Source organism: Copadichromis virginalis, linkage group LG11, assembly GCF_057382275.1.
Source record: "Copadichromis virginalis isolate Kocher_CV1m ecotype Utaka linkage group LG11, C_Virginalis_male_GT1.1, whole genome shotgun sequence".
In the NCBI taxonomy this organism is placed as follows: Eukaryota; Metazoa; Chordata; class Actinopteri; order Cichliformes; family Cichlidae; genus Copadichromis; species Copadichromis virginalis.
In genome coordinates this window covers 15139642-15164703 of record NC_140628.1, presented here as the reverse complement: position 1 = coordinate 15164703, position 25062 = coordinate 15139642, and the positions used below count along the sequence as shown (strand labels likewise).

General features: G+C 41.6%; 1 protein-coding gene across 4 annotated transcripts in view; it reads right to left on the bottom strand.

Annotated features, from left to right (window-relative positions):
- Positions 1–219: 219 nt before the first annotated feature.
- trak1a (trafficking protein, kinesin binding 1a) overlaps positions 220–25062 on the bottom strand; it is a 37124-nt gene continuing 12281 nt past the window's right edge. For 3 of the 4 annotated variants that reach the window (XM_085473282.1, XM_085473280.1, XM_085473281.1), the window contains 14 exons: positions 14197–14273; positions 13145–13261; positions 12908–13008; positions 12600–12708; positions 11776–11854; positions 11522–11652; positions 11342–11416; positions 10699–10836; positions 10495–10571; positions 10146–10385; positions 9388–9698; positions 6946–7428; positions 5478–5580; positions 220–4266 (listed from right to left, as the gene is read on the bottom strand). In XM_085473282.1, coding sequence (XP_085329408.1) covers positions 3204–4266; positions 5478–5580; positions 6946–7428; positions 9388–9698; positions 10146–10385; positions 10495–10571; positions 10699–10836; positions 11342–11416; positions 11522–11652; positions 11776–11854; positions 12600–12708; positions 12908–13008; positions 13145–13261; positions 14197–14247 — 3078 coding nt within the window. In that variant the 5' untranslated portion in view covers positions 14248–14273 and the 3' untranslated portion in view covers positions 220–3203. Of the gene's footprint in view, positions 4267–5477; positions 5581–6945; positions 7429–9387; positions 9699–10145; positions 10386–10494; positions 10572–10698; positions 10837–11341; positions 11417–11521; positions 11653–11775; positions 11855–12599; positions 12709–12907; positions 13009–13144; positions 13262–14196; positions 14274–18135; positions 18897–25062 lie in introns of those variants that run through there. The other variant, XM_085473279.1, reaches the window with a different exon arrangement.

Here is a 25062-nt window from a genome sequence, read left to right as displayed (position 1 = left end):
ATAAATGATAACGCGTTACTCTCCCCTACACCGCATCCATCAGCCTTTATAGGTAACATTAAGTATTAGTGTCGGTAATATTGGCTCTGTATGTACTTGGTATTTGCACAATCACACAGCACTACTCTTCACCTTAGAACGTCGAGCAGCTTGAAGTGACTTATTGTGATTCGACACATAAAAAAAAGTGTACTTTTAATGGAATGAAGCAAAACAAAGTCTTTATTTATTTATTTATTTATTTATTTGACAGTACAGTCAGTTCTGTAGAATAGAACTCATCAGTTTTCCTCTCTTTACCCAAAAATAAACAACTCAAATGCCTCTTCGTTTTTTTCAAGTTAGCATGACTATCTGTGTTGCATACATTTACAATGCAATAATAGTTCCCTTTCATGAGGTTAACACAAACGGAACTTAAATCAACATACTGTACACAAATGTATGGCCCTACAGCGGATTACTGTTTGTCATAAATTACATTCAGATGAATTGACACACACACACACACACACACACACACAAAAGCAAAGCATACACGCACAAACACACATACGCCATCTCCTTGTTTCTTCAGTCTTATCATTTGTTTTTTTAAATACTGAAAATGGTCTGATTTTGACAAACACCTTGCTCTGCCATGAAGCATTGAGCAGCATCAGTGTACTGTCGGGTTTTTACCCACTGTTAGAAATGGAAATGTTTTTAAGATTTTAATATAAGTGCCAAAAAAACTGATTAATATAATGAATGAAAGGATTCCAAATGCTTTTATGAGATTTCAAAATAAATAAAATCCTCAAAATTCCTTCATTTAAACAGCTGTCATGACAGATGTGCTTACTTTTTACAATCCACATACTTCAATGATTGCTAAGTATCCGTTTCCCCCCCCTCCACCAAAAAAAACCTTTGCTTGTTTAGTCATTTAATCATCAAGAACCACAGCAGGTCAGCATCCATTCATCCCACTAAACACTCACTGGTCCAGGTGCAATGCCCAAACTCGAACTCTAATGGAAACAATGTGCACAACAAAATGTCAGAGTGGCAATGAACAAAAGAAAGTCTGTTTGACAAATCGGATGGGTGAAAATATGACAGTTGATGTGCTTAAAAATCCCCCGCTTCATAAGCGAGCATCAAAGTGTGAGTTCAAACGGCAGCAACTGGACCCGCTTCAGTGACACCAAACCATCAGCAGGAAACTGTTGCAGACGAAACAACAAGCTATTAAAACCAGCGTGAATATTTCAAGTCGCTCCATTTTTTAAAAATCTTTTTTTTTTTTTACAGTTACATTCAGAAATCAAGTCTTGTTTAATATTGCTTTAATCCTTTTTTACTCCTGCGCATGCTTGACAGAATAAATAACAAAGGTGTCAGCATGTATGCAAATTATTCTGCTACAAGGGGCACATGCAATATGAGCAAAAAAAAAAAAAGAAATGAAGGAAACTAACTTCAAGCCTGCACGACAATGGTCCCTCCCAGTATTCACCAGCATATAACTTTGGTTTACGGTGAAAGCTCAGCGGTTAGCATGTTGCAGAGGTTTTTGCAATGTGGCAGCTTCCATCTGGATTTTGCAGGACTTAAAATGTTATCGACCACTTCATGCATCGAAATCTCAATCAAATCACCCAACATTCATTGTCGTCCTCCAGCTGACTAGACAAATACAAAAACAGAGGTGAGCCAAAATTGTGGGGGGGGGGGGGAGGAGTACTCGTGTTCTCTGCAGGTCTGTAGTCACAGTGCTTTAGCAGATGTCTGTATCTAGACCTGGTCTGTATCCCCCTTCACATGTGCATCAAACGCCCCCCAATTTTTTTAAATGACAAAAACAGAGCCACAAACACCTTAAATTGGCATAGGTACATTTATGTACCCTCTCTACTGCATACCGTACAATAATAATAATAATATTAATAATAATAATAATAATAATAATAATAATAATAATAATAATAAAGGCAACATAAAATATGAAGTAATCAACTAAAACAAACGCAGATCCATATTCTACAGACATACAGTATGTTTGTTTTTAGGCACATAAGAAAATTCAGTCACAGCAAGAGGACATAAAGCCCCAATCTGGATTCTCTCTGAAAGTATAAATTACAAAGAGGGGAGGGGTTGCTGGCAGAAAATAATCTCGATCTCTAGAGCCATGGCCACTGCTACGTAGCATAGCTTTCAGCTAACTCCACTGCATTGCAACACACACATAATGCAGGAGTAGCATTCATAAAATGCAGTCTGGACTACATCTGTCACAATTAGAGACAAGCACGATCTGAAAGGTTTTAAAAAAGACATTAATAGGACCACTGTTTGTATGTTAGTTTAGTCAGATTGCCTTTGTCTCTAACCGCGACTTAAATATCGAGCAGATTACATTTAATGAGTCGTCACTGCAGAAATCACAGTCATTCAAAACTTTTTTCTTCCAGTTCCTAAACTGAAGCTCTTCTAGTTTCGCTTTGGCTGACGGTCTTTGGCAACACTGGACTGGACACGACAAACACTCCTTGGCTGCACATCGAGTTAAAAGTTAGAAAGCAAAGCCAAAAACTGGAGGAGTATCTTGTTTGTAGTATCAGCAGGTTTACATAGGACATACACATTACATCTGGTGTATGGCCATGTGTAATCTTAAAAGTAAAGATTACATCTGGTGGTGTGAATGCACCGACTGTGTAGTCCAACAGTACACAGTGTAGAACCCCAGTTTCTGCATAAATCAAGAAGAATTTGTTACATTTTTCTGCAAAAACAGGTAACGTGGGCGACACGTGCACCAGATTGGGCCTTTAATATTATACTATATGACACAGTATACTGTATGTCCAATATACTGGGCAGTTACAACAGACAAGAAGGCAACATCATTAGTCTGGCCTGACAGAATATGAGTATAACACAGTGTAACAGTTCTTAGCCAGTATTTCCATCCCAGCTCACTTATCATGACTGTTTAGAAAGATGAATAATTGTAGTTGGACTGTGTCACTCATCTGTTTTTTTAACCTTTTTCGTCCGGGAGAGATGACTGCGGTGTAGTTGCTTATGCTGTTTTGTTTTGTAAATGAGTGTGTGTGGTTGTGCACGTGTGGTCGTGTCATAAGTACTGTACTGCTCTGTAAAATACGCGAGACTGTGTGTTGTAATATGATGTAATGCGCTTAATGCTTCCATTATGTCCCGGTTTCTTCATCGTTGTGTTGGTCGTGTGTGGTCGAATCCCCCACCTCGCCTTTTGGCCTGGTGTGTCTCTGTATTATCGTCTGCGATGTGACCATTTCCAGTGCATTTAGAGTCTGTGGTACGTGCACGCCTTTTGTGACCAATGTCTTCTTTTTTGTTTGCACTTTGCCCGTTTCCTGTGTGTGCGCTGTGAGTTGTTGTGTATGTGAGGTTTGCATCGTATGCGGTATGAGTATCTCTGTGCTGGGGGGGCCTCCTGGGTCTTTCATCACCATGCTGGCCCCCACCATGGCGGGATAGCTTCGATTCCTCCTCAGTCCTGGAAGCCCCCCACCCAGTGCGCTGTTCCCCAGTCCAGCAGAACCAAAGGGGCCTAACAGAGTACTTCCAGATGAAGCTGAAGCAGAATGTGGGGAAAGGGTGCGAAAACTCTTCAGTTTGTCCACAAGCCGCAGATTGATCATCTCTGTTTGGTTGTCATCGTCCACCTGGCCCTCCTTCTCCCTTTCTGCCTCCCCCAGCACTTCCCTCAAAATTGTACGAGCCGGCTTAGAAGCGAGGAAGGTATCGTAGAACGGCGGGTCGTCATCGGAAGGGCTGAACTGAAACATGGGGCCTGTAGCGATCGAGGAAGCCGATTTGGAGTGAGGTGAGCTGGGTGGGCTGGATGGCTGAAGGAGGAGGAGGGTGTCTGGACGTTTTCCCAGGTGCTTGACTCCACCCTGCTCCGGTCTCTCTGTGCACCTCTGTGCTTGAACCCCTCCCAACACTGCCGAAGCATCCAGCCCTCGGTCCCAGCTGCGTGGGTTGTACACTGAGGCAGAAATTCCATTCTCCAGCAGGAGGCGCACCAGGCCTAGAGAGGTGCTGGTGGTTTTAGTGGAGTCCCTAAGGTTGGTGGAGGACTCGGCGAGGGAGAGGGAGAGGGAAAGGCGGCGAGGTGTGCAGCAGGGTGTGTAGGAAGGCGTGGGTGGGGCTGAGAAGGGTACAGGGGAGGCAGTAAGGGAAGGCGTGCCCGGGCAGGTACTGCTCTGACACGCAGCCATGGCTGGGCTGGAGAGGAATGGAAGGACAACAAAAGAAAAATGATGAGTAAGCATAACCAAAATTATACAGACACCACCAGCCTTTAATATGACTATTAAATCTTATCCTGTTCTGGAAGACTGAGCCGTGCACACAAGTTTAAGCTCAAGTCTGCACATTGATTTGTACTCTTAAAACTCAGAAACATCAAGTCTGATTGACACATTGTTCACACATTAAACAATTTAATCACACAGAAAGTTAGTTAATCAAGCCCCGTATACATGGTGAAGAAACATTAAGCACAGCAGTCCAATTTGTAGCCCTTAACCGCTCTGCAGGGAGTACACCGTCACGTGACATTTATCTAATAGGAAAAGTGCCAGAAAAACTGAGACTGTAAACTAACTGACTCCAAGATGAAAGCTGACCTTAAGCATTAAAAGTGAGTGATCTCCTTTCAGCCAATTCTCAGAACACTTTGTTCAATCAAAAAAAAAAAAAAAAAAAAAATGGACCTCTTTGCTTAGTTTATTTCCACCGAGTATAACACAGTTAGATTTAATCAGATTGGATCAGTGATTGGATTCCTGGATGTCAGGTTTGTTAGTTACAAAGCGGCTTCCTAACAGGGAAACTTATGAGGCAAATAAGAAGCACACTGTCCAGTGACTAACTAGAGGACACAGCTTTTAAAAATGACATGTTTGTGTTTGCAGAGCTTTTTCACAGTTTAGTGCTTGTGAAATTTGCCTCACGCAGCTGCCCACAAGTCACTGCCCACAAGTCGCTGCCCACTAAGTTTGACCAGACAAAAGAGAGACGGTGCAAATTCCCCAAAGTTATTCTGCTTCACACACCAGCAAATCTTTAGAAATGCACTACCATGCATTTCCTCACCCATGCGCACACTAGTAGGTGCACTCAATGGGTCTGCTCTACTTCGGCCATAACAACCATGTGATACAACTCCAGTTCTTCTTCCTCGTCACATGACCTGTTAAGCCAATCAAGACATTGAGCGTTATGCGCCAGGTCTACGGCAACACAGAAGCCCTGTCTGGAATGAAAATCAGAGAAAACCTGGCTCGTTCAATTACCTACTACTTCAGGTCTGCCATTTAGTACAAAACAATATGTCTGACTGCCAGCTGTTGTTTGTCATTACACAAATCAGGCTAAAGACAAAGGTTTATCAATGAAGTATTTAAGTGTTGATGTGTTTATTTATTCTTTACCTGGGGGATGCAGTGGTCAGCTGATCAGAGGGGTGGAGAATCCTGCAGGTGGTGAAGGTATATGTGGAGCTAGTGTGGGACATACACTTCCCTGGGAAAAGAACTAGAGGAGAAAGGAAGGGAAGGAAAAAAAGAAGAGAGGGGAAGATTTTTAGTGTTGACACAAAATAGACCAAACACAACGAGGCAAAAAAAATGTTAACAACAACGTGGAGAAAATAGACCGTGGGCATAGTACAGGACCCGAGCGAAAGCCCCAGCTAACATTAGCCCCCCCAGTATACTTGTTTCTGTTAGAGAAACTCGAAGTCTATCCCAGCTAATAGCCTTGGTTGTGAAAATGTAGTTGCTAAGGGTGAGCCTCGACAACAAGAAGCAGCAGCTGAATCAGTCACACACTCATCTGATGTGACTGAATATTCAGTTTGTATACCTAAAGCATAAAGATGCGTTTATTCCACTTTGATCTTTTATAAATTATGAAACACTTAGATGAGGTAGAAGAGTTAAGTTATGAGGCAGATTTTTCATTGCAGTGGTATTAAAGTTACAACCAAGGCCACACGGGGCTGATTCACTGCAACACTTTAACTTTTTAGTGTTAATAAAGAGATCCATGCCTCTCAAGTTGTGCTCTGCTTTTACATTCATATTAATTACAGTTATAGCACTACAAAGTCTGCGCCTCTTCTCCATTTTAAATGGTACCATGTTGACTTAATAAAAATAAAGCTTTGGGTTTTAAATTCTCTCTCTCATTTTTGGCTCGTAGCCGTAAAGTTAAAGCCACCCACTCCCACAAGATTTGTACTCTGGGACAAGAGAATATCAATGGCACGGCAGTCCTCCACACCAAAGCTGCTCAGTAGGCTCCAATATTAGCTAGCCGCAAGCGCTACGAGTTCATGTGACTCGAACAGCTGCCCCAACAGCACTTGACCTGCCAAATTTCTTTCTGTATCTGCGTGCTTGTGTGCTACAAAACAGTATAGCTTAGCATGAAATATTAAACCCTCCTGCTCCTAAATAGTGTCTAAAATGTTTTATAGAATATACCTAAAGATACTAAAGACTTTGCAAAAGATGAAAAACTTTGAGTGTAAGCGTAATTGGCTGAAATAAAGGAAAAAAAGTGGCAGCAAAAGAAAGTGTGAACTGAGAAGAAAGGCTGCAGATGGAAAATGACGGAAATGAAAGAACAAAAATAAAAACATGTACTCTGTCTCGTTGCCGTTCGCTGGCTGCATACACGGGGACAGCTCCTGGGGTGGGTGCGTGTGCAGGTGTGTACACATGAGCGTGATCATGCAGGATGGGATGTCACGTGTCCAATGAATCCTTTCTCCTGCCCCTAAACCCGCCACCCCTCCTGTTCACCCTCGTCCCCTTTATCCCCATGCTCCAGGGCAAACATGAAGGTGTTATGGTTTGATGCAGTGCTGTAACCCCAGCTAAGAGGCTCCCTCACCAGGCATGCGGTCCACAGTGTTTGGCTGTAAGGTTTGGCGCTCTTTGGGGTCCACATGCCCGTTGATCTCGGGAGAAAAAGGCAGCGGAGAGGAAGGGGACGTGTTGGAGAGAGGAAAGGGCATGCTTGCAACATGTCCATCATTTCCCTGAACTGCTTCTGCCGCCGCGCAGATCGTTCCATTCAGTGCGTCTGACTGGCTGATTTCTTCAATGTTGCCATTTTTGTTGCGGCAGACTGCGGGAGTAGAGGTAGAGCGAGGCAGATCCGTGGGAGCAGGGCTCTCCCCTAGCACGGCTCTAAATGAGTCACATGATAGTTCATCCTCCTCTGGTTGGTCCAGCTGCCAGCTGTCCTCCTGTTCCTGTTCCTGTTCGTGCGCCAAAGTGCGGAAGCCCTTCGTGACCACACCGGGCCGATGATCCAGCAGAGCACCCATGTGAGGCTGAGCCAGCTGCTGCCATGCGTGGAGCGTAGCAGAGCCTAGGAAAAAACACATCTTCAAGTTACACGAAAATCAACAGCAGCTTCAGCTATTTTTAACAAGTTCGTGACCTCCTTTAAACACGCATACAGAAAAAGTACCACAAAATCTGTGATTATCGATTACAGATATGTTCTTATCAAGTTTTCAATGATCACAGGTTAAACAAACTACATCTGTTTAAACTCTAAAAGCACCTGATTATTGCAGGTGAACACGAAGACGTCACTTATGTTCAGTAGGTGTTGTTTATGTGTTGAAATGTGCTTGAAAACTAGAAAATTATTGTCAGTACGTTATATATACACATATATAAACTAGGCTAAGCTCCAAAGTAGAGACGAGAACGCATACATATGCAACAAATGCACATTCTTAGATTATAACACTGTCACAGCGTTTCTTTATGCAGCACACAGAGACTCTCGCACACAGCACTGAGGGTGGATGTCACGACAAAGGAGGAATGTCTATAGGCCAAAGTGTCTTCGCACACCGGACTGCTTGAATTTCAAGTCTAGAAAAATGGTTTTCTACTAGAGATGCATTTTGAGAGATGCCAGTGCAAAAGAACAAACGCAGAAGAAATGAGAGAAAAGGAAAGTGGAAAATGATGAAGACTTTATTCAAGAAATCATCAAAGAAAGCAAACAAGGAGAATAGAACAAGAGTAAAGTGCAAAGACCAAAGTGAACTGAAAGGCCAACAAATGACGAGTGGAAGAGGTGGACAGTACATACAGCATCATGACACTGATGAAAGGCTCAGAAATTTATGAAGACAGATGAACATTTAAGAAATAATCACCTGAGATTGTTTCTATATTACTTCTTATTTCTGCACCGCTGTTAGACTTGAAATGAAACATTTCCATCTCTTTTTGTTTTTTACATTTTCATAAGTTCACGTGCTTGGAGAACACATTTTTGTCCTATGACGCAAATGGTTGCAACTTCAAGTTTGGACACTAGGTGGTGCCATCGTACAAGATGTAAGGAAGCTTTCAGTTCCACTGGACAATACTGAGAGTGGATGGATGATTGAAGAGGTCACAACAAGTACATGTTAACAAAAACAGGGTTCTGAGATTATAAATATAGTGATAACTGCTCTGTATCTACAATCCAACACTAAGAATTCAATAAATAATAAATAAAGCTCCTCTATTAGAACAAGGCATCAGAAACATGTTCAGCATGTGTTCAAAAATACAGAAAGTGCATTTCAAATACCATACAGGAAATCACTCACTGCAAATGTGTCAGTGAGCATGTGTTGTTATGTGCTAGGTAGGCTTTTTAACACATTATGGCTGTGCACAACTTTATAGTTTGAGACACGCTCCAATATCCAAGTACAACACTTGAATAAAATATTAGGAAAAGAAATCATTAAATCGACTTTGTATAAGTTACTGTGTGCACAACGTTCATTGAACTATTCTCATTCTTAAACTGCAGCCTTCGAACCAGTGCACTGCTCCACACACAGCAGGCTAACCTATATTTCAAAGCTGCAGCGCAACTGCGTATGTCTAAAATAAAAGGAGTGCTGCAGATTTAAACTACCATCCTGTTGCACCAACCTCTCCAGCAGACCTGTGGCTACAGCCAGCGGAGGCTGTGAGCTTGAGAAACTGCTCAGCTCCATCAAACTGGAGCTCCTTCGCAGCTTGTTAGGATCTGGTGAGGCGCTCAGAAAGATCTTGGACTGATTGCATTTGTGAAAAATCAGGTATTGATTCTCACTCTGAGTTGCTTGACTTTGGGTTTCACAGCCCTGGCTGCGTGCTCTGGGAGGAGTGAGGCTGGAATTTTGCACCTGGTTCTGATTTTCATTGTGTTTTTCCTTCAAAATCTCATTTTCATTGCGAAAGGCTTTTTCACTGCTGAAATTCTGATTTAGTTTTTCATCATGTGGAAGATTCGAGGACTTGTGACTCTGAGAGGAATAATCACCTTCTAGCGGCTTTACAATCTGCAGCTTCTCCGGCAGGTAGGACCTGGGTGTGAATGAGTACCCCGACCAGATGCTTCCAACTGAGGTATGTGAGGAAAGCGAGAACAAGCTTTCCGTTGGGGTTCCTGGTCCTCCTTTTTCCTCCTCTTTGGCCAGGTAAGCCAGCTTTCGCTCCCTCTCCTCCTCGAAGAATCGTTTTTCTGAGAGGTAGTTGTCCCGGCGGAGCGACAGGCGACGCAATGCTGCCTCCAAGTCCCTGCTGCCCGGAGTCCCAGGGGTACCAGGGGGGCGCTTGTTGGAGTCCTCTGACCTGAAGAGGGAGACAGACAGCGGTACAGTTTTTTGCAAAGTTAATCTCTATTTTGAGATAATAAAATGATCGTTTAATTTAATTCACTATCAAAAGGGGAAAAATAAGAAGAACCCTTAAATAATTGTGTTATTTCACTCTTAAGTGTATAAAAAATCCTCACAAGTCATTTGGAAAAATAATCCAAACGTTTGAATCAGAGAAGAAACTACGTTTTTCAACTTACTGTCATATATGACAAATAAACACGGGAAATTATTTGTGAAACTGGAACTACAAGGTGTTTGCCAAACTTTGAAATGAGAACCTTAATCAAATTTCAAAACAGCTGCAAATGAGCACTCTGTTAATTACCTAACTGGGATGCTTCTAAATTAAATACATTTCATCAGGTCATTATGCTTCATCATTCAAATCTACGGTCCGTAGCGGGAGCGATGTCCATACCCGTCATCAGGCGTCTCCAGGATACTCCTAGTCCTGTTGTCTAGGATGATCCCACTTCCTGTTTCACTACCATAAATGGAGTTGGAGCGTGGCGTGCCCACCCTGCTGGAACGCCCTGAGGTGAAGCATGAAGTCTGATTGGAGCCTGGGATGTTGAGAGGAGAGGGGGCTAGAGAAGAACGCTGCTGACGCATCAGATTGAGGTTTTTCACCGTTTGGAAAACTCGCTTCGGATGCAGTCTGCAGACACACAAACATGGAGTTGATGGATGACTTTTAGATTATTACAAATGATTAACATCTGAATCAGATCATACTGTGGAGGAAAAAAAAAAAAAAGGATATGTACCTCTGCTCTTCTACGTCTGGATCATCCATTTGGAGTTCCTTCCTCATGGTGCCCTCTATTTCTGCTGCCAGTGAGTCCTGGAGAAGAAACAAATTGCTACTTGGGAACTGAAGATGTTGTGATGCAGACAGACAGTCTCTCTTCTAACTACGTACATTTCTTTTGCATTGTAAAAACCCTTAAAAATTTAACTCCATCACTCACCATCGGGAACAGGCCCAGGGAATGGAAACGCCTCGCCGTGCTGAGCGGGAGAGTTTTATTTCTCAGGTTCTTCAGTTCCTCCTGAGCTTCATGCAGCATCTCCATACACTCTGCATACTTGTCTTGCAACTCCTGCAACTAAAAGTGAAGAAAGGAGGAAGAGCTTTACAGAGAAGAAAATGAAACGCACTGAAGCAGAGTGTTTCACCTCCAGCCTGGAGGTCATTTGTCTCCTGTTTATCTCTCAGTTACATTTAAACAGTGACAGGACTGATTTTCATACAATTTGCTTCTCGGAGAGACTGAGCTTTGCATGCTGTTTTATTATGATATAAAATATGTTTTTAAAAAGGACAATATACTGTGAGTGCTAAATTTGGTGATATAATAATATGTGAAGACAGGAGAAGCCATCAGCAGCATCTCTACTGGACCAATAACATGTGTTGATGGAAGCATGTGGAAGATGATTACTTTATAATTAGCATCCTAATAATAAATCATAAAATCTAACAAAAAATACAAATCTGATGGCAGGAATATATATAACTGTCACACTACAAATTTGCCTCATCTGGCAGAAGCTGGCAATGCAGAAAACACAGTGCTGTTGCCATGGTGACCAGGCCCTGGACTGCCCTACCTCAGCAGTGAGTTGTCGCTGGGCGTCTTTGGCTGCACCCAAGTGCTGAGTCAGCTCCTCATTTTCCAAAGCATACTGACAACACGGCAGACAAAACAGGACAACAGGTGTGAAACCGACTGCATTCAAAGTATTTTTAGCGTTTAATGTAATCTGAGACAGAGATCGGGACTTTCGTACAAGCTTGGCCTTCTTCTGGAGGTCGACTATCTGGGAGAGGAGGTGTGTGATCTCCTCCTGCTGTCTGGAGGCGTCCTCAGTCTTCCTAGCCAGCTCTTCAGCCAGAGAGGAAATCTGCAGGTTGGCATCGCCTGGGAATGAGAACAGGTGTTCAGCAAAATACAGCTTATGGCCACACTGCTTCTAAAGAGTGACTGTGATTGTGTGTGTGTGTGTGTGTGGGGGGGAACAAATAAACAAAAAAAGCCACTCACGTATTTCTTTGACACAGTCATTGACAAGTTGCTGCTCTTTTTCCTCATAGGAGATCGTTTCTGTCTCCAAATGACTCGCCTGGAGGGAAAATGAAAATAACTTCACATCACAGCAAAGATAAGATCAAGCTTATAATTCATATAAGACTTTCTTATATGAATGTTTTTTATAGGGAATCTATAAGATGGTAGTGAGACCTGCTATGATGTATGGTTTGGAGACACTGACAAAAAGACTGGGGGCCAGTTAGAAGATTTTCAATGGAAGTGACCAGAATGGACCAAGTCAGAAATGAGTATGTGGCAGGGGTGTGGTTTTTGGCTCAGCGGGCTCGAGGGGCAGTGTCAGGGAGGCTGAGGTCCAGGTGAAGGGAATTAGGCTGATGAACTCTCTTTTCCCTTTTAGTGATGTCGGGGACCGGCAGTGTGAGCGTGGAGCCAGCTGGAAAACTGGCCATGGCTGAACTAGCAGTGCCGATCTAAACACATTGGGTGTGTGACATATAAATAAAAGTGACTAAACAGTTACCGAACGCCGTGTGGGTCTGAGTCATTCACTGAGTACTTCAGACTGACAGCTCAGCTCAAGTTGAATATTTTGGAGACAAAGTTAAAGAGGCAAGGCTGGACATGAGCAGAGGAGGGACAGTGGATATACTGGACAAAGGATGCTGAAGACGGAGCCGTCAGGCAGGAGGAAAAGAGGAAGATGACAGTGGAAATTCATGGATATAGTGAAGGAGGACATACTGAGTAGTCAAAAGAAGAAGAAAAGTAGTTTTCTAGTGCATGCGCGTTAGACTATCATGCAAAAAAAACCAAACCTCAGATCGCAATGATTTATTCTCTTCCTCCAAATCCTTGAGTTTCTTCTGCAACGACTCCAGGGGGAAAAAGTTTGGTGATGACACACTTGGTTCACTGGGACGGACGCTGTGAACACACAGGAAAGAGTTGTGCTTGTTAGTTTAAGTCATTCAACAGACTTTATATATTTTCATTAAAAAACCTGTTAAAACCCAAAGAACCTTAAGTTAAAATGTGATATTATTAGAATTAATTTTTTGTTTTTTTGGAACAATGAGGAAATATACTGAGCAGCAAGGAAAGGAGGTAATAAAAGGAGACTTACGGTGTAGAGGTAATCGACTCGCCATCGCTTTCTTCGGCTGCATTGGTGTAGAACTGTAACAGCTCATCTTTCATGGACAGGTCATGGCGCAGCTGAGACACCTATAAGGAGACGACTGACGTCAGAAGAAGATGGGGGGGGGGCATGCAGGACGTTCAGCTCATCACAGACATACATTATTACACAGTTCCCACCACCAAATACTGAAGCACTGATGAGCACACATTCGTTGTTTACCTCCTCTCGTATGTGCTCCACTTGCTCCTCCAGCAGTTCATTCCTCTCACTGAGGGCTTTGTTTTTCTTCAGCAGTGACTGTCCGATGCGAGCCGCTAACTCCAAGTCACGCTCTTTCTGCAGAGACAAAGCTGCGTTTAGCAAAATGAATTTCAATAGTTTAAACATTTGCAAAGACCCGTGTTAGTAATTTCCCCCTGTTTCAGGTCTACGTAAACTAAACCCCTCAACCATTAGCCTAGTTTAATATATAGATGCTTGTTTCAGCTGCTCCTTTATTAGAAAAATGGGTTTCAAGGATCTGTATATTTGATTTAACACAGTTTTTACACCAGACAACCCTTCTTAGCGTGTATCAGAATTACTAAAACCAGCTTTAAATGTTGGGTAAATTCAAATACATCAGTGAAGAAAAGGACAAAACAAAAGAGAGTGGCAAAAGCAACACAATATCCACAAATCACTAAATATGAACCTCAAAAGGAAACCTTTGTACATCAGCCGCACTGGAAAACTCCCGTCAGTCAACATGAGGCAATAATTAAAAGCTTATTGTTAACTAGCCACTCCTGTTTCTATCACTACATCAACAGGACTATTTATTGTACTATTAAAAGCTACTAGCAAAGCAAATACTGCAATAGTTTCATGTGCTACAAGAAATAAAAATAACTGACATGATCAGAAATATACAGATCTGACATTAATTGCGTTCGCAGTAATGGAAGTCATGTGTTTGGTGATGGTGCTGTTTGTCTAAGCCATGCTTTCACAATGCTGTCCGGTTGCTCAGGTTCATACTTTAACAGTGACGTCACCCTGTTTTCCTCCCTGCTTTACATTCTGTTGGTCAGCGCAGTCAGCTGAGGAGGATGAAGTTACATTTGAATATCAGCCGATGGAAACAGCTTTTATGACGTTGCTTTCTTTGTCGCAACCCTGATAAATCCGCCCGCGTTTTGACTATGACATAACACCATGTGACCGAACGGCCTTGCAGACCCTCTGACAGTGTCCTGGGTTCCTGGTTATTCTACTTTATTGAATTGTACCTCTTCCAGCAGTCGAGTGACAGCGTCAATGTCGCTGTAGGTCTTCGTCATCTGGCCCACTCTGTCAGCACACAACACTGCAGACACAGAAACAGTGAAAGCAACTGAGTGCTGAACATTTCCAGAAGCTTTAACAGTTCTTTTTTTTTTTGACTATAATATAAATCATGTTATTAAATCATAATCTAGGCTGATTTCATGTATGCTTTCATATCATTCAAGCCAGAAAAAAGCACTATGGGCAGCTTTTTGGGCAATTTATTGCCTCTTTAAAGATTTTCCATTTTTGTCATACATGCAGATACCGCCAAAGAAAATTAAATATAACATTTAATATAATAGGAAGAGGATGGATGCTTTAAGGAGTTAGTTTCTATTTTTATACCTGACAAACATGACCTGTATAAAAGTAAATACTTATAAACATGTCCAGTTTTGGGATTTACTTACCTGGATGATTGAGCATGCATTAAGACATTTGTACAATAATGTGTTGGAAGAAAAGGCCTCATATACGGCTCATAGTTATAACGGGTGTGGGCTGTGGGTGTGGAGTGCATTAGCTTTATTTATCTACATGCATATGCCCAGTTTTACAGCCCTGTGCAGCACACAGCGCAGACTGGACTTGACAGCACTAAAGTCATGAAAGCATAAATACGCCAACAATGACCCTCTGCATAGCTCAGGGTTTTTGTTCCTAGCAAATGACTCAGAAAAGATAAGTTATTGAATAGTGACACAGAGGTCAAAGTGAAGGGCCACGCCTCAGCCATGCTGCTTATTATTAACTCCCTCAGTCCTCAAACAGAGGAGTTTACATCTGTATGACTTCATAGTTTAATTTGGAAACGATTCATAGACAGATAACCTGCATAAAACAACAAAACCAGCTTGTCTGTTCCTTGATACCAACTTGTTTCATTCAAATTGATTTAAAAAAAAAATTATAGCAACCTTTTTAGAAAGTATCTTCACTTGTGAGTGCAGATTTTTTTATTTTTTTTTTTTAAGTTTCTACTGCATGAAAAGTGAGACTTTCATAAATGAACATTGCTATAAATTCCTGTGGAAATGCACATTAACAGCAGAAACTCGGGGGCAGGGAAGAATGCTTTCACACCAAGTTTCAGCCTGAAAGGACTGCAGTTCACCCCCATACCCCTGCTCAGGCCCAGGGGAGCCTTTAAAATGTAAATGTTGTAAGCTATACAAATGCAAATCATAGTAGTATGGAGCCATCAAGCCCCACTAGTTACACACATTTCTAAAAAGGTACCAACTCCATTTTAAGATCATCTCTTTTTGATCAGGCTTATTTTAGTTGTAATCCCATAAATTGTCACTGATAGATTTGCAATATGTCGGTAAGCTCACCAAGATAAATTATGTTATTTGTAACCAATAATAAATTGTTAATAAGTAATTTCATCAACATGCTAAACTGTGTGACGTTCTGGCAGAATGCAAAAGAGAGCCGGCCAATGTAAACAACAGATTTTCATGTCCTTGTGTGGTGCAGTCCTCATATGACTGCTGGAAACAAGGAAAAGGATGCTTGATGGAAATAGAAGTTAATAATGGATTAAATCCTTAACTAAGTAAGCTAACAAAGGTAGGAAACGTTGAAGCACTACCAAGGCATTTTATTTGATTAAATAAGGGCACCTTGGCTTGTTTGCCCTTTACTTTTTGCCAAAAGTTTCACGGGCAATTTCAAATCAGGTCTTCACCTAAACCCTGCATCTTATTTCTATTTATTTTTTATTTATTTATTTTTACTGTTTTTGTCGTTTGTGCCTTTTGTGTCATTTTTTACAGAGACAATGATAAGCGGATAGGTTCAGTACATATAATGTTAGGACTATTACCAAACCCACATTTGTCTGCTAGCACTACAAGTTTATTATAAGTTAATTAAACACGGGATCTCTAAAGTCAGGAAGTGTTGTTCTCTCACGATCCGGATTGCTTGGGTCACGTTTCAGCATAAAAGAAGTTGTTGAGTTACAGATATGGACTGAAACCTCAACTGGCCTTTTTGTGTGAAAACGAGCCGGTTGAGAAGGTTCAGGAATGTTATGCTTCCTTCTGGATGCCTCATTTTGGAGGTTTTCCAGGCATGCACATGTGGAATCATGCACCTGCTGCATCTCATCTCTATTGAGAGGAGTCTTGGGATCTCTCTGGAGGAACTGGAAAGTGTAGGGAGAAGAACGTCGAATATCCTGCTTTGCCTGCTGTGAGCTGACTTGCATAAGTGGAGGATGGATGGATGGCACTAGTGCACTGACATGCCAATATTCAAGCTACCTTGATAGTAATACTAAAAATAAATGGAAAAAAAGAAAACACAGTCCCACTTCAAAGAGGTTGATCACAAAAGGCTAACTATCTGTCAGACACAAGTGTGTCTCACACACACACACACACACACACACACACACACACACACAAAGAGAAACATCCACGCTCAGTCTTTTCTCATGTTTGCGTTGCTGGAATAATTTGGTATGAGGAAACCTGTGTACGTGCACTCACGCACAGACACAGAGACCCAACACCCACAAGACATTTATTTACTTGATATCTGGCCTAATAGAGGACTCTGCTGCGGATAGTGAGCGTGCAGCCTGTTTACCTCCCATCTATCAAACTCTCCATGCTGACTTGGTTCCATGGTAACACTCCACCCAGGTCAAACGGCTAAGCTGAAAAAAGTGAGGATGGTTTGACTAACAAAAGCTGATCTGACTACAGAAAGTCTGTCTATTACTGACTGACTTTAATAAGCCAGTCGGGTGAGAAACAGGCATTAAAGACAAACGGCACAGGTTAGAGAAGGTGACTGTAACCTGGATTATCAAAGAGGAAGCGTAACCTAATTCTGAGAGGTGAGCAGGATGTTTTCTTGATATATTATCCAAAGTCTGGGTAACTTAAGACACGCACACGCCATCTCTTTCTATTTATTTTGCTCCAAGACGATGACAAAGGAAAGGGGACATCAGACAAGTGGTCCTATTCAGCAGCTGTGAAAACTATGTGGGTTTTGGAGATATGTAGGACTAAAGACAATCACCTTAAACACAGATATCTGATTTGGTGACTCTGTATTTAGAGCCATAATGTAATCAAACCTCCACGTGAGCACACCCTCGTGGCCTTCGGTTTTGTGTGTGCAGCAGAAGTAGTGGGTGCGCTTGAAGTCTGGAGTTACAGACATTATAATAACCTTAATTGTAGCACACAGGTTCATAGAAAAGAAAAGAAAACAGAAAGGAAGCCCTGTTATTGACATTAATACCCCAAGCACAGCCTGTGTAGACCATTAAATACCACGTCTTTAGCTGGAGCAGCACGTATTTATCTTAACAGCCACTGCAAAACATATCCATGTAACAGCAGCCGACGTAAACGCGCTGACCAAACACTTCACACATTATCGAACATTAATGCGAAGAGACTTTTTTTTTCTTGCTTAACAAATTGGCATTAGAGTGTATGTGCAAATCCCTCATGATGCACATCCTTCTCCCTCATCTCGTTTTAAGGATCCCTGAAACAAACCCTAGAAGGATTAAACACAGAACGAGCGCGTTTGCAGTTCAAACTGCAGCCTGCTGGCTCTTCATATCAAAAACAACAGTCACAGCTGAGATGAAAAGCCAAGCCCATATTTGAACTTGTCAGCCCAGCAGTCAGGTGAACCGTGCTGTGTTGAAGCCAAACACACAAATAATCAACATCAGGGAGAGTACCCGCTGGATGAAACCACAGCCACAGGAGATATGATAGCCTACAGATGCCTACAGGAAGGTTAAATGGCGTCTGTTATTTTTATATAGTTCCAAATCGTATAAACAGGTGTCTTACTGCACTGAGTGATAAGGATTAACAAAAGTAACATCAAGAGATTTAGTCACATCTCACTGCTACCTTCACACAGAACTTGCTGCTCTTCATCCATTTCTTCATCCCCTTCGGACCTTCCATCACTGGGAAAACTGGTATATTCTTCCTCCTTCTCCTTTTCTTCTTCTTCCTGCTCTGTGCTGTCATGTTTTGGCAAACAAAAATATTCTTTATCCTCGTTCTGCAAATCCAGATTGTCCTCATCGCCATACAAGAAGAGTGCCATCCTCTCCCCTGATGCTTCAGCTAACCAGATACAACGCCATGGTTTCTACCTGTGTGTGTTTTAATCTCCTAGTCTGTGTGTGTGTGTGTATGTGTGAAAGTATGCAAACAATGCCTGACTGACTCTGAGTTTCTCCCTAAATGTCATGTGCCTCTCTGTGCACTCCATGGTACATGTCTGGTAAAGCCTGTGTGCGTGGACCTGCTTGTAATTGAATTTCTAAGCGTGTGTGTCATTTCTATGGCAGCTCAGTGAGACAACCAAACTCCTCCCCTTTTTCTCTGTGGCCAGTCAGTGAATGGCCTTCTCCACTCTGCCACAAACATCGGGTAAACTGGCACACTCCCTCAGGTCAACAATGTAACAAACAATTTAACAAAAAATAGGTTAAAACAGATTTAATCAAGCAGATGAGGGCATTGAAAATGCATAATATTTATGCCTTTAAGTCTCATCTGTGTTATCCATCCAGTGGTTTACTAATGTGCGGTCGCTGTGGTTCAGACCAACAACAACAGAGACAACCAAAAGAGAATTCTCCTTGAACAATTCCCAACAAACACCAGTCACTTTACAATCCCCCCCCCCCCCCCCCCCACCCCCCACCCCACCCACAAAATAACTTGGTACAGTCCTGCTCAGCTCTATGGTGACAATAGGGCAGGGCATAAAATAACACACAACCTGTTTCCAGGGCTGGGCCAGACACACAAACACACACCTTCACAGGTGAATGTTTTTGCATACTATAGTTAACGTGCAGACAGTGTTATCAAGAGAGTCAAGAGATAAGCAAGGGCACTTTGAGCTGAGCTGCTTAGAGATTTTCCATGAAGTCAATCAGAAGAAATACTGAAGAATAAACTCGTTTCATGAGACAGTGCATGAGACCTACTTGTACAGCCATACAAATTGACCCTACAAAACACAAGGCACTGTGAACCCTAATCTTGCATGAACTGCATTTACAAGGTGAGCTATAATAAAGCTACTTTGGGTTGTTCCCCTTTTCCCCAGGGGTCGCTACTGCGCGTAGCTTCTCATGTTTGATTTGGCAGATTTTATACACCAGATGCCCTTCCTGATGCAACCCCAAAGGCATCTGTGTCTCCTTCTGGCTTGTTAGCCCAGTGTGTGATGCAAAAGCAAAAATATTTCTTTTCATTGAATGGGGACATACAGGAAGTGGATGACTAAGACACAACGACAAAAGAGTTTGCAAAGAGTGGACAGGCAGAGTTTCAGTTTGGCATCAAATCTCATGCCTCAAGTTCCTGAGCAACAAGACAACCGCTGACATGAAACAAGCCGTTCAAAAACAAAACAAAAAAATTCCAGCAAAGCTTCACAACATTTCAAGAGTTTAATAAAGACCAATAAATAGTTTGATGGCTTAAATTAAACCACAAATTAACCAGTAAATTTGTGACATCAGCTTAATGGTAAATTTATAACCTTTATCGCAACATTTAAATAGTTGCGGTGGAAGAGGTGAGGTAAAAACATAAACATTTGAAAGAAGATATTACCATAAGACACCATAATATTCATTGCATGTTAACAAAAAAGATTAAATATATATATATGATCTATGTCAGTGCCACATGTCTGAGCTGAGCTGTTGAGAGGGGCCAGTCTTCAAAAATGACACATGAAAGAAGCTCCGTCTTCTGCTCATTCGTCCGCGATCAACTGTTATAATTATAGTAATTGGTCTAGAACACTGATGACAGCTCAATACTGTCCCACATGCCTGAGTAACTCCGCTCAATGTTCCTATGGGTGCTTCACAGCAGGCAACAAAAGAGCTCTGGACAAACACCACTCAGTGTCTCCAGGCAGCGTTTACCTCCCCCATTGTTTTATGGTCGTGTTGACTCTTAATGCTCCAATAGTTCTCACACTTTAGCTCTCATGGAAACATAATATATTGTTTTGCAATAAGCTCTGAGTCTTTTATTCAAAAACCAAAAAACTTTTTGTTTCGGAAAATGTTGACTTTTGTTGTTAATCCACTTAAATGGTGCATCAAATGTACATTTTATATCAAATTAAGTTAAGAAAAACCCTCCCGAGAAATTGATAATCTTCAATAAGCAAACGTAAGACTTTCACACAAACTGAAATATGTAAGCTGAAAATTTTCAGCTTACATATTTCAGCTAGGGACCGTAGACAAGGTACATGGACGTAGCTACTGTGATATGAGAATGGGCGGGCTTGACCATTTCGTACCACGGATAATCCTCCTGTTTGAAACACCAACATTTACAAAATAGACTTAATTTTTTATTCAATATGACCAAAAATGACTGACTGAGCTCATGAACTCAGCAGGAAAGTTCATGAAGTCAAAACTGAGCACTGTTTTCACATAGACTTCTGTAGGACAAGACGTCTTTTTGCAACCACAGTAGGGCTGCCACGATTTGTCGACTAGTCACGATTACGTCGACGACTGATTTAATAGTCGACGCGTCGTTTGAAGCTTTGTAAGATCCCAAAAGACGCAGGAATAAGTAGCAGGATTTAAGAGTGTAATAACGGACTGAAACAGAAGATGGCAGCACTGCATGTACAAGGATGCCAGCTGCCGTTAAACCCCGAAGAAGAAGAAGAAGAAGAAGCAGCTGTGTCCCAGAATTCATAGCGCGGCCCAGCTTAGTTTCCAACAATGGCGGCAGCTAGTTAGTTTTAATATTACTCTTATTATTCTTTCTGGGTCACAAAATAAACGTTTAACATATTTTCAGGCGAGAATGTAGCTGTGTAAACCTCAAATATCGGCTCAGTTTATCAGGACACCACATATTTTCAAAAGCGCTCCGACGTTTTCGGAGACGTCTGTTACCCACTAGCTCGATAGCGAGCCGGGGGCTAGGCTCACTAGCGCGGTGAGAACACCGGACTCCCGGCAAATTGTTTTCAAACCCACCGCCGTCTTTCGCTACTCAGGTTAAATATATATGTCACTTAGATAAATTAAAAATGTTGTTGTTTGGCTTTTTTTTTTTTTTTTTTTTTTTAGTATTTTATTTGTACCTGAGTAAATCGGTTTGTCTGAGATTAAAGTTATAGTTTTTACACAGCTGAATAAACTTCAAGCAGACAGCTGATTATCAGAAGTGTGAGATGCTGGAGAATATACTCCGTTGTCCTGTTATATTTTAGATAGCAAGGAGTTTATTAAACTTCACCGAAACAATCTGCAAATTTCATTAAAATTGAATAAACTATCATCTTGTCTTTATTTTTAGTTAGCACCTTAAAAGCTTAAAGCTGTAAGCTAATGATAGTTATATAAGAGCAGATGCTGCTGGTGCAATAAGCTGTAGTTTTACGTCCAGTGGATGATGATCTGATTAGTCGACTAATCGCATAAATAATCTGTGACTAGTCGACTATCAAAATAATCGTTTGTGGCAGCCCTAAACCACAGCTATCGCCACCTGGTGGCCTTGAGACATAATGCAGGTTTAAGGTACTTCCATATCCAGTCTTTAAGTCTGACGTCATTAGCCGTGTCCGGGTCCAAACTCCTCTTCAGGTCCCAAAGTCAAACAAACACTGCGGCATCACTGAGAGTTACAAACTGTCTGAATTCTTTCACCTTCAATAAAATGATCTGTGTGGCTACCAGGTGTAACAAATTTCCATCTAAAGATGATATACCAGGTTCTGACTGAGGGATTTGTGAAAAAATTAAAACGTAAAGCTCTGCTATCACTTCTGACATAAATGAAGACAGAAAACTAAACAGTAGTGACGTTTGTATGGTTACTGAAGTTGGGCTAGCTGGTATATAACGATGTGCTACGTGGTGGCTAGCTACACAGCTATGTTAGCGCGTTAGCATAATATAAACATACTGAAGCTGGAGGGTGAGCGCTAACTTTTTTCCACTCGATAAAAGTTAATGGAAGGTTCCCAATGATTAGGGACGAAGGTGTCTGCACGGCAGGATGCTGTAAACGGACCAAACTTCAGTCAGGAGAACAACTGAAATAATCTACCATCTACCGTACGAGGTTAGTCATTAATATACTGCTGCATGGGCTGGGCTGTAGTTACATCGTAAGGTTTTAAAAACTGAGCTTTAAAATAGTGGTAGAATAGTGGTAATAAAAATTGAGAGAGGCCGACAGTGATCACCACCTTTTTTTTTTTTCCCTTTAGGGGCTTGTTCAGATTAAATAGGACAAGATACAAAAGCATTAAGAAACGTTGAAAACCCAACAACCTTAATAAACGCAGAGTAATTTGGACTCGGAAGCAGGGTTTATCACGTTATCACTTAAAGATTGGATTGGCTTCATCTTTTTCTGTCATCTGCGGCAGGCACACAGGCCCTCTGAAGTAGCTGACGTTCACAACATTGAATATCACTTTATGAACCTGCAATTTGTCAAAGCTCCAATTTGAATAACACTGAGGTATTAAACAAACATTGACGTTATAGTTTGCATTGTTTCTTTTTGTCTCTCCCCTCACACACACACAAAAAAATGGTATCCAATATCAAGTATTTTTCTGGGATTTGCTGTCGAGCTTGAAATTCAAATATTGTTAGAACCATCTCTTACATTCCCAATCGAAAAACAGGGCCCTTTTATTTAGCCCCAGCCCCAGTCTGAGCCCAGCTGTCCTGGTTGTCCTCTGTCCATGAAGCCATTTGTTTGAAGGCCTCTGGAAGTGCCAAAAAGTCGTTGTCAGGTTGATATCAACAAGACTGGCTTGGAGGAGCATGCAAATCATTGGGCTAAATATAAGCCAACCTACTTCCTCATCCCTCCCCAACATAAAACCAGCTGCGTATCTATTTCTGCCTCGACACTCCATGAAAAGCTTTATCAAAGAAGCCGTGTGTCCCTTCTCATCCAGCATTTAAACATTTTAACACAGTAAACCTACTGTCAGTGTCTACCAGGCAATATCAGTTCCTAAAAAAGACTGGAAATAAAAGCTATACCAGCTGGCCACATGTGAATAACATTTAAGCTGCGCAGCTCGAACTGGGAATCCATCTCAAACTGTTATGTAAGAATGCATAATATAGGACAATGAACTCATTTCTCCTCCAACATCCATATTAAGTGTGCAGTTTAATGATGTCAAAATACAAAAAGTGCACAAATATGTGCATGCGAACAACCAAAAGCAAAGCAATTACTATAGGTGAGAACTACACGTATAGCATGAAATCAGTTACATCCCACTTTAAATAAAGGGACCATAAGCAGGTGCATCATAATTAGGGAGCAAAAAGGACCAAGACGAGAGTAGAAAGACGGACATGTTTGTGAAGAAAGAGTAGGAGCTAAAAAGCACTAAAGGGTAACAAGCGAGCCACTACTGCACCCTGCTGATAGTGACACCTGTCACATGACCATGTGGATCAATCTGCAGATTCAATCTGGTATTTAATCATTTCAAGTCACACACTAAAGCTACTTTGAGACAATACCACAGGATGTTGTAACACACTGGAATTCAATACATAAAGGATCATTTTATAACGTTGCATTAGTTTAAGCTTGTTTTGTTTTTAGGTCTCCAACAGGGGCTGATATCAGCTAATATCAGCTCTTCATTAACGCTCCAGCAGCATTTTCTAATAAAACAAGTCAGCAACCTACAGTGAGGACACCGCTTGACTCCACAGCACCATCTGCACAGTGCACTGCTACATGTGCTACAGTGAGACCTCAATGTACAATAACGACCGAGTTGGCGCCGCTCTGCTGGACAAGCTACAGATAAAAGCTTTCATTTTTGTGCATATGAGCAGAAACATATACATGGATGCAAACTTAGCTAAGACAGGTCACAGATCGCAGCAAAGATCTAAACAGCACAGATCTAAACTCGAAACCTTATTTCTAAGCAATTACAGGTTTCTTCTAAAAAATCCTGCTCTTTGTTATGAAATTATCATTTACTGCAGTTATGTCATTGAGACTAGATTATTGTAATTTGTTACTTTGTCACCATCTCCACAACATAACCTTTATTCATTTTATCGCTATGTGCTAATGCCAGCTACCCGCTGCATCAGCAGGAGGGAGCTGGCGTTAGCACAACAAGATCTCTAGTTGTTGTCCAGAAACACAGGAACCACCATAAAGTCCAGTCACACCGCCAACACCTAACACCCACAACTACTACTTGGCTCTATATTAGGAGCCACTGACTCACCTTCCAAACACCACCTATTACAGCACCTACTGTTTATAATGCTGCTCCTCTCTGTCCTTTCCACAACACCTACCTTCATGGTTTTGCTGAGAATGCCAAGCCACAAGGTGACATTCACGTGATTTAAATAGGAAAGAAACTAGCATACATTCAAGCGGATCCCAAGAGTGAGTTACTTAAAAGACAGTAAATGTATATTCAGTGTGCACGACTTCCTCAAAGCACTTCAAATATGTGTGAAATTGAAGCCAAAGAATTCCCAGCTAACCTTCCAGGAAGTCCTCCATGCCTGTGCTTTGAATTGGTTTCGTTTTAGATAGATTGCAAACAATTTGACATGTTGACGTATGTAAAGTGCAGGAAACGGCTCTCTTTCTCCATTGTAGTTGCTCTTATCCCATTTTCAGTCTCAACTGTTCTGTACTAATAATGTCTTACTTGGATACAATCCCCACAACAGCCGTCTAAGTAACAGTCTTCCACTTGAAATCAGCTATCCAATAGAAGCTACTTACTTGCTACATAAAGAA